This window comes from Lissotriton vulgaris, chromosome 12 (genome assembly GCF_964263255.1).
Source record: "Lissotriton vulgaris chromosome 12, aLisVul1.2, whole genome shotgun sequence".
Lineage (NCBI taxonomy): Eukaryota > Metazoa > Chordata > Amphibia > Caudata > Salamandridae > Lissotriton > Lissotriton vulgaris.
In genome coordinates, this window is record NC_141700.1 from 645,811,986 (window position 1) to 645,827,581 (window position 15,596).

The following is a 15,596-nucleotide window of genomic DNA, read 5'->3' on the forward strand; positions in this document are numbered from 1 at the left end:
TACTTCCATCTACACCTTCTGCTTTAGGGCCCCAAGTTTCCCACTAGCCAACAAAGAAGAAACTCCACTTTTCACCAATTGCTCCGTTGTCCTCCAGATAGGTTTGTGGTTTGCTAATACTAGCATATACCTAGTATAAGACATGGCTGGTTAGCAGCCCTCGCTTGCTCATATGTAAGTTACTATCGAACGAGAAAGAGTACCAGGCAAATGACTGGTGACAAGGCAATGCATTGGGAATGCTGCTCGAATCAAGACTACCTTAAAAGCAGATTACGACAGATCAATTTTTGAGTGTTCTCTACAAGTACCTTTTGCCACCATCTCTATGACTGCTTAATTGTGGTACTTTGGACCAGGAATTCATTTTGCAATGCTTAATTATGCAATCCATTGAAATGTCCTGCTATTTGTTGGCTAATGGAGAAAACACACACAGCTCCTGATTGCAGCCTTTTTAATGATGCATTATAATTATGGCTCAGTTTTCACTGAAATGCACATAAATGTAGACAAAACAACACTGCTGTCTCTTTGCACAAACAGGATAAATAGATTCGAGATCATGTGTCTATTAAGGTAGCTAATGTGGGGCCTGATTTCGCGCTGGTGGATATGTTACTCCATCACAGCCCGTGACACCTTATTGCAAATACCTTATATCCTATGGCACTTGTAATATGGCATACAGGATATCCATCACGTTTGTGATGGAATAACTCATCCGCCAAACTCTGAATCACGCCCCTCCTTTGATACCTTTATTACGTTCTGATGCCTGCATGGTTATTGGAATAATAACATATTTATGAGTGCATGATGACTGGTACAATAACATTGTGATGGTGTGCGATCATTGTCACAATAACACTTTATGAGCGCATAACTACAGGCACAATAGCAGTCTGATGGGTGCAGAATTATTGGAGCATTAACAACTTGATTTGATGGGTGCATGATTATTTTTTCATTAACAATCTGTTGATCACAGCCACTGCCTCAAAGCCACGTTTCAATAGATGAACAAAAACCATCTTAAATGCAATTCAGGGAAAACCGAGATTCTGCCATATGGGCAAGATAATTTGTTTAGCCCCACTATATGGTGGCCGGAAGATGCTGCCGTCCCCCCAAACACAGTCACGGCAGTTAGAAATCTAGGGATTAGATTCAATGCTACCCTAGCTTTTAAACAACAAGCATTAGTTGTGGCAGGAACCTGTTTCAGAATCATAAAAGGTCTAAGAAAATTCTTCGACCTGATACCGGTCCCAGCACGGAAAATGGTTGCAGTAGCGCTTATTACATCATGTTTGGACTACTGCAACAGTCTCTATGCAGGGACAAACAGGTCGGTTGGCCATAAGCTACAAATGGTGCAACACGCAGCTGCTAGACTGGTGCTGAGATGGCATAGGAGGACATCAGCCACAGCGGTAATGGACGCCCTCCACTGGTTGCCAATACACAAGAGGGTGCTTTTCAAAATCCTCGTAATCACTTTCAGAGCATATTACGGAAGAGGACCCAGCTACATCCAGAGCATGTTTAAACAGTACAATCCCTCACGAATTCTGAGATCTGCAAAAGCTAACCTCCTTACCATCCTCAATTTTAGATTAAAAACTAGGGGAGGAAAGGCATTGGCGGTTCTGGGCTCAAAGGCCTGGAATAGACTACCTTCGCCCCTTCACCAAATTACATCTGAAGCAGTGTTCAGGAAGACCCTTAAAACATGGATATACAGTCTACCTGACGTCTTGTGCAAAAGCCTAGTCTGAATTAATACACTGGATCTGTCCGTCAGTTGACTCAGTGCCTCATTCCATCCCTGCCTAGTCTCTCTCGTAGCGCCAAGATGCTCCCTGGAGTGAAGGCCGCGCTTTATAAAAACCCAATTACATTACATTACATTTACATCACATGATAATTGGTAAAACAGCTTCCATAGTTTTATTGCCCAGTACAATATTATGGTCAATTGTGCCTGTGGTGGCCTGTAAACCAAGCAGGTGACAGTGGGCTGGTTTTAGAACACTTTGTGTCAATTGGAACAAATACCAAACTATGTCCAGAGACAAGAATCTGCCAAAGGACCAGATTGGCATTAACCATCCTAAGACATAGAGGTTCCAAAGCCCACCATCATCAGGTTTGAACTCAGTACTCAGAGCTCAATAGCGAGAGGTCCGCCACTGCACATGTTAAAAAGTACTTAATCTATGAAGAAGAATAAAGGAAGGTGAAATTATCTTATCAGCCTTATATAGTCAAGCGATCAGAACTCTCGAGTTGGAACACGTAAGTAGGCATTTGGTACCTTGACTGGCTTGGTCTTTCATAAGTGGTGCACCATACTACATTCAATGTCAGAACAGTTACCTGGACCCCTCAATGGTCTTGAATTAATTTTACTTTTTGTCTACAGTTTGGTAAAATACATTATTGCTTTTGCCATAAATATATATTCACCTTTGAGGTGTTCAGCTGAAGTGTATTTTGCTGAATTACCACAATTATGCAACCAACAGCAGCATCAACCAGCTTGTCCAAGTTTAAGTGATGTTATCACATTGGACTCCCATTGGACGATTCTCTCAGATCAGAGGTTGCTTTTAAAGCATTTAGTAGAAAAAATGGTCGATTTAATCCAAGTCCCACTTGCATCATAGTCACTCTCCAATCATTCCATCACCCTAAGATCTAAAATACAAGCCCTGGTATCCAATTTCTTCATTTGTGTAATTATTCAAGCAACAAGAACCAATATATATATATTATATATTTCAATTTTCAGATTGAAATGAGCATTTCCTAATAGATCACAAATCAATCTAACTTATGAATATTAATGAGGTAGTTCGCAGTTTGCTACCCATTAGGGATAGCTATAAGAGGGATGGGTGCCTCCTGGGGCAGCGGATCACCATGCCTGTGGTTGCGTTTAAATTAAGCAATCTTTTTAAAAAAATGCAGTTTGTTTTCCTTAAAGGAATCAAGAAGCAGTTAAAAAAAAAAAGTGAAATGTTTCAAATTAATTTTTGAATATTCTCACTCCTTTGGGTGCCCTTTCCCATTTGCGAATGATTACCACCTCCTTTGAAGAAATGGTAAAATATTCATGTTTTGTAACTGTAATTCAGTCACAAAATATTATTACACACTACCGAAAATCGGTATTTGGGGTGTTCCTGGAAAGAGGCCCTTCCAAATACCGATTCGCAAGTCCAATCTATGATTCTGTAAAATCACAGTTTGGTGTTTGTACATGCCAAAAAGATCTTTTGAGGTCACAAACGGCATGATTCAGCAAATTATGCCTGTGTAAACATATTTTGTTAAGAAGGTTCTTTGATTTCAGCCAGATTTGAGTTGAGATTGTACATATATATTCAAAGTTGTCCAAATATAGTTGCATGTTTGTAGTTAGATGATTATCAAACTTTTCCATATCTAGCTTATTTCAGAGTTTGTAGTGTGCTGCTTAATGAGATGAGGTAGTTGAGAGTGTAGAAGGGATATTTAGTTAGAATGTGAATCGCTAATGGTCGGTCCAGCTGAGTGGAGTGTTTTCCAGGTTTGATATAATATCTGAGTTGCAGAATATTTAGTGTAATGTATGGCCTGCTATTGTGTGACAATCTGGATTAGATTGTGGGTGGTCAAACCCAATAGGATTACGTTTGGTTGAAGCAATTTGAGATTTGCTAAACCAGATTTTTAAGTCACCAAGGATGTATAGATTGGAGTGGGTGATGGGCAGGTCTGATATTGAATCTAAGAAAGCATCAGTGACAGCTCCATTAGTGGATGAAGGACTTTATAACAGGAAAAGTTGTAGGTGAATATTTGACTATGATTTAATTTTATAAGAAGAGCTTTGCAGTCCTATATTATAATATCACAATGTGTGTGGCTGTTATGGTTTCCCTGAAACTAGTTTCCATTTTCCATCTTTCTTACCCTGTCCTTTCAGAGTAAAGCATTGATGTCCAGTTGAGATTGCTTCCTGAAGTCCTAGGGACGGGTCCTTCACTAGCCAAGCTTCTGTTGCAAATAATAGGTCTGGATTTTAGTCAGTCAGTAGGTCAGGAAGCTCATCGAATCTGCATTGATCAGTATACAATTTAGTTGATGTAAGGTGTGTTTATAGGCAGAGTGAGTTGGAGTCAGGCTAGTTTCTGATTTCCTTTCAAGTCATGATCAATATGTTGTGACTGGTTGGTGGGTGTCTTTCTTCCTGTGAATTCGAGGGAAAGGAATCTGATTGGGTGGATGAGATGTGTATGCATCAGCTGGTTGTTGCTTAATAGTTAGTTATCTGGGCTGTCACTATCCTGCTGAAAGAGGCTTACTACGGATTTAGTGGGATCATTTTGTGGGCATGAGTAGGAGTCTTAGTGTCTCTGTAAAGAAAGTGTTAGTGGCCAATTGCTGTTTGGCGATGTATTGAGGTAACATTGGGACCTGTTCTGTTGTAGGTAAGGAGATGTATATCCTGCAGCAGCATTAGCGTTAGTGTTTATTTTACATTTATTGAAGGTGGATGCGGTGTGGATCTTAGGTAGAGGAGGAGTGTGATAGTATATCGTTTTATTTCTAAATTCAGTGATTGAGGATAAATGAGAGCATGACCATGTGGCTTTATAAAAAGATGTGGTGTGCTGTCATTGGGTGTGTTTGATAAAGAATGCAATTGTGACTTAATACTGGTATGTTGATGATTAGGGGAAGGATGAGAAGGGACTTGGGTGAGAGAAATGTGAGTGTGTTGCTTAGTGAAATTTTTGCCGGAAACTGTATTGGTGAGAACTGTTGCTGAAGGAGTAGCAATAGGTTGATTTTGTTGATTCGGAGTTGGATGCATTGACCGAAAGGCTTTGAAATGGCTGTCTTGTAGGGAGTGTGTTTTTGCTTGTAGTGTTTTTTCAGAAATCCTTGATGATTGAAAGGGAAGAGAGAACTGTTGATGAAGTGAGGAATGTTGACAATTTAGGAAGGCTATGATAGGGTGAATAGTTGTTTGGGGAGATAAGTATAAAGTAGGAAGGGATGGGGTATGTTTAGCGAGTTTGCGGTGATTACATAAGTGAGCGGAGTGAGAGAGGAAATGGGACAAGGGTGAGAATTTAAGAGTAGTATTAGAGTGCAGAGGTTGGTGTGGACTTGATAAGAATAGATGGCAGATGTATTTAGTGGAAGCTAGAGTATGGTAGGGTTGAGGAAAGGGAGGAGGGGAAGAACAGAGGTAAGCAGCGGTTACCTATGGTGAAGTAGGGTTTTTTAGATTATTAGAAACAGTTATAGACTGGGTGAAAGGTTATTGTGTTAGGGTAAGTTGGAAGGCCTGATAGACAAAGGCACGGGTAGATAGATTTATGAGCAGGGTGGTGAGATGTTGAGTGATGAAGTAAGAAAGAATGTAGGTATGATACTGTATGGGGAGAGGTGGGCTGCATTGTGAGTGTGGTTGCATGCTTGTTTTGGACAAATACCAGGGAGTAGAGCATGATCTTGGATGGTTGGAGAGAGAGACACTGTTTCAGGCCTAACATACAGCACCCTTAACCTGTTGACTGGGCAGGGCAACCTGAAGGTTGTGCTTAAACAGGAGGGGAATCCCTAGTGGCCAGGTGACCTTGATCCACCAGAGTTAGTGACTGTATTTGAAACGGTGTTTAAGTAGCTGATAGGCAATAGTTGTGCCTAGTGACTATAAGACCATGTGGTAACTAAGTGTTATTGAGTTTACTTATACGTTAGCAAGGCCAATGTCTACGTTCACAATAAACCCTTCACAAAAATCTGTTTTTATTCAAATGCAGGATTGGCCACACCCATGCTTTCCCGTTAAAGTGACTAGAAATCAGGGCCGGACTGGGAACCAAAACCGGCCCAGGCAAAGTGCTCGGCCGGCCCCCGGGGGGAGGTCTGAGCTCTTTGCCGGGGCCGGTTTTCGGCCGATTTTGTTGCAGGGCCGATTTTGGCGCTATGCTGCATAAACAGCACTGTAACAAATCCGGCCCCCAGGGGCCCAAAACCGGCCCCCACCCTTGCGGCACACCGGGGGATTGCCCGGTGCCCGCAACGGCCAGTCCGGGCCAACTAGAAATCCTCCTTAACATAGTAGATTTGAGAGCCAGGCCTGTACCATCTGCAATGAGCCAGAAAGAGTATGATGGGTGGGTGCACCACTATCAGCTGGTTTCCATGTCACATCTGTTCCTTTGTATTTGCAGATACATTGCTATCTGCCACCCGATGAGAGCCCAGACAGTCTGCACGGTATCCCGGGCCAAGCGGATCATTGCCATCGTCTGGGTCTTCACCTCCATCTACTGCACGCTCTGGTTCTTCCTGGTGGACATCAATGTCAACAAAAACCAGCATGTCGAGTGTGGCTACAAGGTTTCCCGCAACCTCTATCTCCCCATCTACCTGGTGGACTTTGCTGTCTTCTACGTCACCCCTTTGTTTGTGGCCACAATCCTCTATGGTCTCATTGGTCGGATTCTGTTCCTGAGCTCAATGTCCCACAGTGCTGAAAACAACACGGAACGCTGGAAGGAAAAGAGTGCGAAACCGAAAAACTGCTCTGAGGTAGACGCTAATAAAGCCAACAGCCGCACTAAAAGCAAAGGGGCCCTCTCATCTAGGAAGCAGGTAAGAGATATTTTATTTGTCCTACCTACACAATGTTAGCATCATTTACAATGAGACTATTACTATTACTATTATTATAATATTTTGTTTATATTATTATTATATTGTTGTTACTATTTCTGTTGTTATAATAATTGTTATTATTGTTGTTGCTGTTATTACTTAAGTGTTTTGTATAGTGCAGCCTGTGTCGCTTTCTAACCGCTCAAGAGAGTCCGGGCAGTAGGACACAACAAAATTCAGAGTGGTGTAAGGGCACATTTAGCAAATATGACTAAATCATTGTTTAGCAGGATTCTTTCCTCAGTGTCTTTGCAGATCTTTTTTGCTCCCAGGCAGTTCCGGATTACCAAATAGGCAAAGTAGACACCGATCTATGGGTCCCACTACTTTTAGGGGCCCGTGACAATGGATCAAAATAATATTAATTTGATCTTGAAAATAAATTAATATCAAGCTTTCCTAAATATTGATTCCAAAAGATAGAAAAAATAAATCAACTCAAAGAAACAAAAACTTTACATTAAAGACTCTATAGAGCAAATATTGCATTAATGTAATGTACCTTTAACAACTTAAAGTACGTAAACCAGAGACATCAAATTCACATAACATTTTGTCTCTTAAAAGATCATCTTCTGGCAGCTGGCAGTTTGTAAAGAAAATCCAGTGCAATGGGAGATAATTTGCGAGGGGGGGCTCCGAAATGTCGACTACCTAGGAGCCTCCACAGGGGTTAATCTGGCACTGCTCCCCGGTGAGCATTGGTAACTGATTTCCTCTATGCCTTTGATTTACTGTAAAGAAAACAAGTTCCTTCTCTGACAGTTATTGCAGGTTTCCTAAGAATCCCAGATTCATGTGCGATAAAATGATCCAGTCCAGGTTTTTCTTTGCATTCTATTACTTCCAATTGCCTGGTTTTAAAATATGGACAAGTACCAACATTGTAGGCTCACTCATGGATCTTGGAAGCTTGAGAGCGCTGTCGCTTTCCTCCCCGCTGTACAGCCTGCCTGCATCCTAAATTGGTTTGCATAAAATATGAGGCATGAAGCACAAACACATCTTTGCATGACTGGTCAAATTCCAGTGTGGCCTCAAAAGCTCAAGGAAAGAAACAGAAGGAAGTAAAAATTTAATTTATTTTAAACTGGATTGATAAAGCTCAGACGCTTGGCTTTCGTGCTACAGAAAGCACAACATTGAAGCACACAATGACATAGGTCACACATACAGTCAGAGCAACACACCTACGAACACCTGCTCACACAAGCACCACCAGACCCTTTGCCATCTCAATGTGTTTTTGTGCCATGTGAGAGGTTACATTTTTGTATCTCTCTTTTTTGCATGTGCAAAGTGTGCTATTCTCCCCCACCTATTTTGGACCATTTTAATTGAGCAGGTTGGTTGTAGGTGATGCATGAATGACTGCATGAATGAATATATACTGAGGCAGTTCAGTGTTTACAAATATCCACTGAATGCACGTACTGTCAGCCTGTGTCTACAAGTCTCCACTCACCCATGTTGGATGGACAGGGTCGATGTAAGCAAGGCGCCCTCATTATTGTTCAGTCTGGCTATAAACAGCATTAGCTCTCGAAGGTAGAGACATTTGGGAGACTTTTGACAGGGCCCTATGGAGGGACAGCAGGCCAAAAACGTTTATGAATTAGTGCATTTCCTTCGTGGCTGAGAGCATCGCATCCTTTCATTAGTGGCTGGGAGCATCAACTTCTATGAATGCGGCATGGCGTTCTAAGCCACGCCTACTTATTAATATTTTTTTAAACTTTTATATTGCGCAAACTCGACCCTAAGGTAGCAGAGCGCTATACACGAGCACCAGTTGTGTTACAGACGGACATATTCATTTTGGAGGCACGGGTAAATTAACAGCCAGATTCATCATTGTCCCGTTTTGCGAGTCCTTAATAGCGATTATTAAGGAATCGCTATTATGGACTTGCAAAACGGGATTCATGTAGGAATCGCAAAATAAATTGCAATTCCTACAGCTTCCTTATTTGCGATTTGCAAATTGCTAATCGCCAATAAGGAATAACTCCCCATTCAAGGCCCATAGGAATGAATGGGGAGTTATTCCTTATTTGCGATTAGCAATTTGCTAAACGCAAATAAGGATGCGATTTCAAGGGTGCAGGGGTGTCCAAAGGACACCCTGTAGCACCCCATAAATGTGAATTTACACTGATGTTGTGCACACACATGTCCAAAGGACATGTGTGTGCAACATGCAACTTAGAAAAATGCATTTAAATGCATTTTTCTAAGTTTTCGCTATTTACCACGAGGTTTGACTTTGTGGTAAATAGCGGTCCTAAATTGCGAATTCGCAATTTTTAAATGTTTCATGAATAGCATTTAAGGAATCTCTAATAGAGATTCCTTAAATGCTAATCCTCGCAAATTTGCGAATTCTTTATTAGCGATTTTTGCATTTGGGATGATGAATTCCAAATGCAAAAATTGCACTCGCAAAGGGCCAGATTCTCAGAATCTGGCCCTTTTGAGATCGCATTTCGCTTGATGAATCTGGCTGATAGTGATTTGCCCAGAATAACAAGATATTTGAGCGTCCCTGCCGAGACTGGAACCAGGTTCCCCAGCTTCGAGGTCGACCCTCTAACCTAGGCCACTCATTATAGGGCATGTAGCGCCTAGGCCCATTTGCTCTGACAGCTCTTGTCTCTATGTGTGTCAATGTATATGACTCCTTGTGTTTCTATCTGCCCTGAGTTATACTGATGACTACATAGATTGCATTGGCGTCTTTGCAGTCTTTTAGCAACAATTGCACCAACTAACCAGTGCAAATGGTTTTTGCACTGTAGAGCGATACAAAAGGACACTTTTTTCAGGCAATGCAAATGTTGGTGCACAACTGTATAGGCACATCTATGTAATATAATTTCTACTACTCTTTTCAATGCACTACCCTATTTTTCACCCTATACCTCTATCAATATATCCTCTACCTCAGTTCTCTCATTCATCCCAAACCCCATATCACTACTATGATTCCTGAAATAACCCTTTCTAGGCTCTCTCCTACTCTACTCCTCCTTGCAGTATCTCATACCTCTTTCTGAGCCCTAAAACCAAGCATTTCTAAACCCTTGCCTCTGACTATTCCTCCTCCACATCCCTTTTACTAATCCCAAGCCTCCTCCTACTGCTATGACCTCCAAAACAAAGAACAAAAATTGTCCAAATCTTTCCCTCTTCTATCCTTCCACTATCCCTTTCAATCCAAATAACAGACTAACATTTCCACCTCTCAAATTAATTTCATATTTCTCTATACAAATCAACACTAATCCTGTATGGATTCCAGAGTAGCGTGCTACTCTCCAAAAAGCACTTCAACACCCCATCAGGGGTAGCAAACGCAATATAAATGCAAACCTTTTTCCCTCTTGTATCCCTCCGCTATCCTTCTCAATCCAAATAATTAACATATCCACCACTCAAATTACTTTGATATTTCACTATACTTATTCAGCACTATTTCTTTATGGTTTCCGGAGTAGCGTGCTACTTGCCGAAAAGCGTTTTAACACCCCATCAGGGTTAGCAGGCGCTATATGAAGCCAAACCTTTTTCTCTCGTATATCTCTCCTCTATCCTTCTGAATCCAAATAACTGACAAACATATCCACCACTCAAATCACTTTCATATTTCACTATACTAATTCACCACTAATCGTTTATGGGTTCCAGAGCAGCGTGCTACTCGTCGAAAAAGTGCTTCAGCACCTCGTCAGGGGTAGTAAGCGCCATATAAATGCAATTACAATACAATAACGAATCTGGTGCACAGAGTCACTGGCAGCCCCTCGTCTTCAAGTAGACTTGGGAGACTAATTAAAGAGTGGTTTTTCTTGTCTCACCCATGAGCGACCAGCAGCAATTGAACTGAGGTGGCATTTAATTGCAGCGACTGTGGTAAAAGAGATGAGTCAAAATTAAAAAAAGGAGTCTGTTTCTCGGATACATTGGAATGATGAATTAAAAGGGAGGCAGAACGTGAACAAGTGATAAATATTTCATAGAGGCCGTGCTGTTCATTTTAAAGAATATTCCATTCTACTCATCACTAATTCTCACATGGCCTAGATTCGAACAAGGTCTCTTGCTTTGCACTTTCCTACTCTGTTTTTTGTCTCCGATTTTAAAATTGATTTAGGATTATTTATTTTCACCACCACCTCTGTTAAGAAGATGTTCTATGCATTCACTACTTTTTGTATAATTTTTAGGTGGCTACAAACAGCCTTAGCTATCCAGTGGCCAGACCTAAAGATTCTAGTACATTGCATATACTTAAAGTGGGCTTTGGGTTAACCCTTTCCCCATGATTGGACAGCTTTGTTGGCTATCTCACTGCTCCACTCCTGGTTCAAGCTTCCCCCTCTGTTCTTGGGTTTGTCGTGCCCAGGAGCATTTCTGAACCATATTGTTATGTTCTGATGAGTTGCATCCTTCTACTTCAAACCTAAGGAGATTATTTTGTATTTTATATCAAGCACCTAATTGGTTTGCAGATGTTTCCTTTCTCTTTCCCTGTGTTTTGATCCCTCCTTGCCCATTGCATGTGAGTGCTCCCTTTGGTTCCTTCCCTTTTCCAATGCTCAGATCCCCATTCTACACCCCATGATATATATTTTTTTCATTTGGTCTCTCCTCTATTACCCTGGACAGTCTTATCGCTTCCACTAAATGTATATATATGTGTGTATATCTATAGATATGTGTGTGTGTATGTGTATATATGTATATATGTATATATCTATACATATCTATATCTATATCTATATCTATATCTCTATCTCTCTCTCTTTCTCTCTCTCTCTCTCTCTCTCTCTCTCTCTCTCTCTCTCTCTCTCTCTCTCTCTATATATATATATATATATATATATATATATATATTAGATACACTAAGGGGCTCATTAGGATTGCGGTTAATCCGCATCCTCTGGGCCGCCGGAAGCCACCGCCGGCCCGGAGGATGCGGATTAACCGCTGCGGACTGAAAAAAGACCCCCCGACTGATTAGGATGGCTGGGGGATCTTTTTTCCGTCTGCCGCTTTTCCGCCGCGGTCGCCTTCCGACCACGGCGGAAAAGCTCTAACATGGCTGGCGGTGTCTAACAGACACCTCCAGCCATATTAGGATGTCGGCGGTCCTATGCCTTTCCACGGCGGCATTTCCGCCGTGGAAAGGCATACAGACTTTTCTTTGGGGGCCAGTTGCTGGCCCCCTGGGGTGAAGGGGGGTGGGGGGTGCACATGGGGGATACCTATGGTACCCACCTGCCTTTGCGTGCACGAAGCGGCAGGCACCACGCGGTGCCTGCAGCTTCGTGCACGCAAAGGAAAACATGTTTTTTTTAACATTGCGGCGTGTGCTGCTTCAAGCAGCACCCGCCGCAATATTAAATATACAGGATGTGACCGCCAGGGTGGCGGTCACATCCTAATCAGCACGGAGGGACCGCTGCTGCCCTTGCGGACGGTCCCTTCTCCTCTGGGGTGGCGGACGGACGCAGGTCCGTCCGCCATCCTAATAGGCCCCCATGTGTCTTGAGTCAGCCAATTAAAAACAAGAGGAGCGATTATGATCTTTCATGCCGATGTGCCAAAGAGTTTCTTACTTGTAATGTGCCCTAACTGGGTCAGGGGCATAATAGAGGACTTAAGAAAGTGTGTAGTTGGCAATCTGTTTTTTCATTATTTCTAACTGGGTCAGGGGCATTCTTCAGCACTGGTGGTGTAATATGAAGATAGTGTTTGTTATAGTGAAAATGGCTATTTAGTAGCTAAAATGCATTGAGCTTTTCTGGCCAAATGTAAATAAATGCAAAAAATAACAAGGTGATGGATGGAATGCTTGAACTAATTCAGTCACTGGCAATCGCTTGGGACCGCTTCCCAATCCATCAGTTTTCATCCATCAAACCACTTCAGTTTGTACCAAGCGATATACAAATCAGCCTTGACAGTGTTCCTCATCGGCACAGTGCAGCCTGAACTGCCAGACCAGCTGGAACACAGGCAACCCCGGACCGGTTTTGCCCTTGTGATTGGCTCTTAATCCGGGGATATCTTTGTTCCAGTGGTGCAGGTAGCCCACGACAGGGCATACCCTGCGCACTTAAGGGTGACAAATGCAAAAACAACAAGGTGATGAAATGAATGCTTGAATTAATCTCAGCCACTGGCAGTTGCTTGGGACCGCATCCCAATCCATCATTGTTCGCCCCCATGCCACCTCGATTGGGACCCACCCATATGAAAATCAATCTTGACCCTGTTCCTCATGGGAACAGTCCAGCCCGGACTGCCAGGCCAGTTCCTGCCTGAATCGGAACACATGCAACCCAGGACCAGTTTTGCCCTTGCTATGGACTCTTCAGCCAGGTATATCTTGACTCCAGTGTCACAGTGAGCCTGGGACCCATATCTGGGCACACCCGGCACTCTTAGGGCCCTGAGCTATTGCTAGTGGCTGAGATTAATTCAAGCAATCCATCCATCATCTTGTTGTTTTTGCAAACATAAATAAAAACATTTTCTCTTTTGGAAGAGTGACAGAGCCTTTCTTGCAAAGGAGGGGAGAGGAGCAAATGGCTTTTTTCTTGCTACTAACTTTGTCGCCATTTGATACATTCCCAGGAACCTTTGCATACCTATTCTTTTTTCTACATTGGTTTATAATGCAAAGGTTCATGGCGAATAATTAAGACTAAATTAAACATAGCTCGGCCCTTTATTATGCACAGTGTTCTCATAAATTATACAACTTCACATGCCTTAAGAGTGGCTATTATGAATTTTATAACAAAATATGTATATAATTTTCCGTATATATTCCCCCTCAAAATTTTAGTTTTAATCTTATATGCTGAAAATGTTATTGTATATAGGGTGTTAACATACCATTGCAGATATTTGCACAGCATTTTTTGTACAGCTATAAGTGGAACTTGTTGAAAATGTACTTGGGCACTGAGCCTTTTATTTAACAAAAACTGACACCATTCACCAATGTGAACAAATTGTGGTACATTAAAGACTTAATGGGGGCGGACCATCAATATTCTGTGCCACCTCTGTGTAGTCCACGAAAACAATATGTACCCTCATTTATTTTTAGTAACGTATCATGTGATCAAGCCTCTGGCTAGAGGAAAAACGCGTCAAGCGGAACTGCTTGGGTGTTATTTTATGAAACTGATGGAATAAAACACTGTTTTTGCACAAAAGTCAGGTCTGACTTGTTCGTTCCGAGAGTCCAGTCGAAGCAGCAGAACTGGGATGCGGCAGCGTCGAGCGAAGTGAGTAGAATATATATATATATATATATATATATATATATATATATATATATATATATATATATATATATATATATATATATATATATATATATATATATATATATATATATATATATATATATATATATATATAGCTGAAAGGGCTCCCGACCAGAGTTTCTACCTCCCAGGAACCACACAAACGACTCGCATTCCAGGGTCTGTGTTTGAATTGCGTTTATATATATATGATGAAGAAATCCCAATGCCATGGCAGACACTCCGACGTAACACAAGGGCACAGACTCCAAAAGCTGGTGTGAAATGGATAAAAGTTATTCACACATCAAAAGGTCCAACATGACGCATTTCGGCTGCCAAACATGCAGCCTTGATCACAATATATAGATACACTTGTGCTATATGTAACATTTGCTTCACATGTTTAAGCCTGACTTTGTATGCAACTGTGTATACAGCCCTGGATTTGGGGGAGCTGGCCCCAGGCCCGCGGCACCAATATTTTGAGGGGTGAAGCAAGGAGCTGCCTCACTTTGTCATGCAAACATCAGCTCGTCCATCCCACTTGGTTTCAATCAGGTCCCATTAAAAACTTTGTAATTACCCCTTAATGTACTTCAATTTAATTGTGAAGCACCCCATCAACCCCCTGCCCTCTTTCCATCGCCCTCACACCTCCTGCCATCATACCCAATGACCCCCACCAGAAACACTACATTTTATTTCCGGTAAGGGCGCTTTCCCGGTCAATCCGATTTGGTCCAACTGTATGTATACACAGGTATGTACAAAGTCAGATTTTAAGCAAATATGGCCTCATAGATTGGCTCACAATTGTCAAATAGTCGCTGCTTACCAGTGAAATATAGTTGGTCAAGTTGTATGTGACAAGGAGCAATGCCTGGTTTGTTTGTGTGTCTCCTTCCAGGAAATGCAATGGCTGTGTGGGCAACCAGGTGAGGGCCTAAACGCTTGGAGCTTGGTCACAGGCCCAATCTGGGCCCCTTTAGAGATACCACTGAGCAGCAGCAGTCAAGAATAGAGTGACTGAAAAGAATGTGCCCTAAGCTTTAACCCTGTCTGTATTCTGCAGTTCTGCTGCTTGCCTTTCTCCAAGCCCCGCCCTCAGTCGCTAGTAGGAGGCTCCTGAGTGGATTTTGGTAGCAAAACATTAATACATAAGCTAAAGAATCTATACATGGAAGGGCCACCCTTTACACCCCCTTCCAAATACCGATTCTGCATTTATTCTTTAAAACCCAAATTGCGATTCTGTAACATGTTACTAAATTGTTCTGTTGGTTTGCTACATTTAAAACAGCCATTTTGCCATCACAAAGGCTTAAATGTTACCTTTGCGTTTGTAAAATTGCTTTATACAGCAGGCCCTAGGTTAGGAACCTGTGTTTTTTGTTATAGTTTTCAGGGCTTTGCACTTTCTGACGTAATGTTATTCATGGGATTCGAAAGAAAAGAGGCCAATAAACAGAAGATAACAATCGGATCTGGCCGAGTCCTACTGCACAGGCCTTTGAGGGGCACAGCTTGAGTTCTGCCAGTGTC

General features: G+C 42.0%; 1 protein-coding gene across 1 annotated transcript in view; it reads left to right on the forward strand.

Moving 5' to 3' along the window:
- The window catches only part of LOC147677931 (thyrotropin-releasing hormone receptor-like), a 151,437-nt gene that overhangs the window by 95,560 nt on the left and 40,281 nt on the right, over positions 1 to 15,596 (forward strand). Inside the window, exon 3 of the mRNA XM_086946540.1 lies at positions 6,240 to 6,663. Coding sequence (XP_086802666.1) covers positions 6,240 to 6,663 — 424 coding nt within the window. The remainder of the gene's footprint in view (positions 1 to 6,239; positions 6,664 to 15,596) is intronic.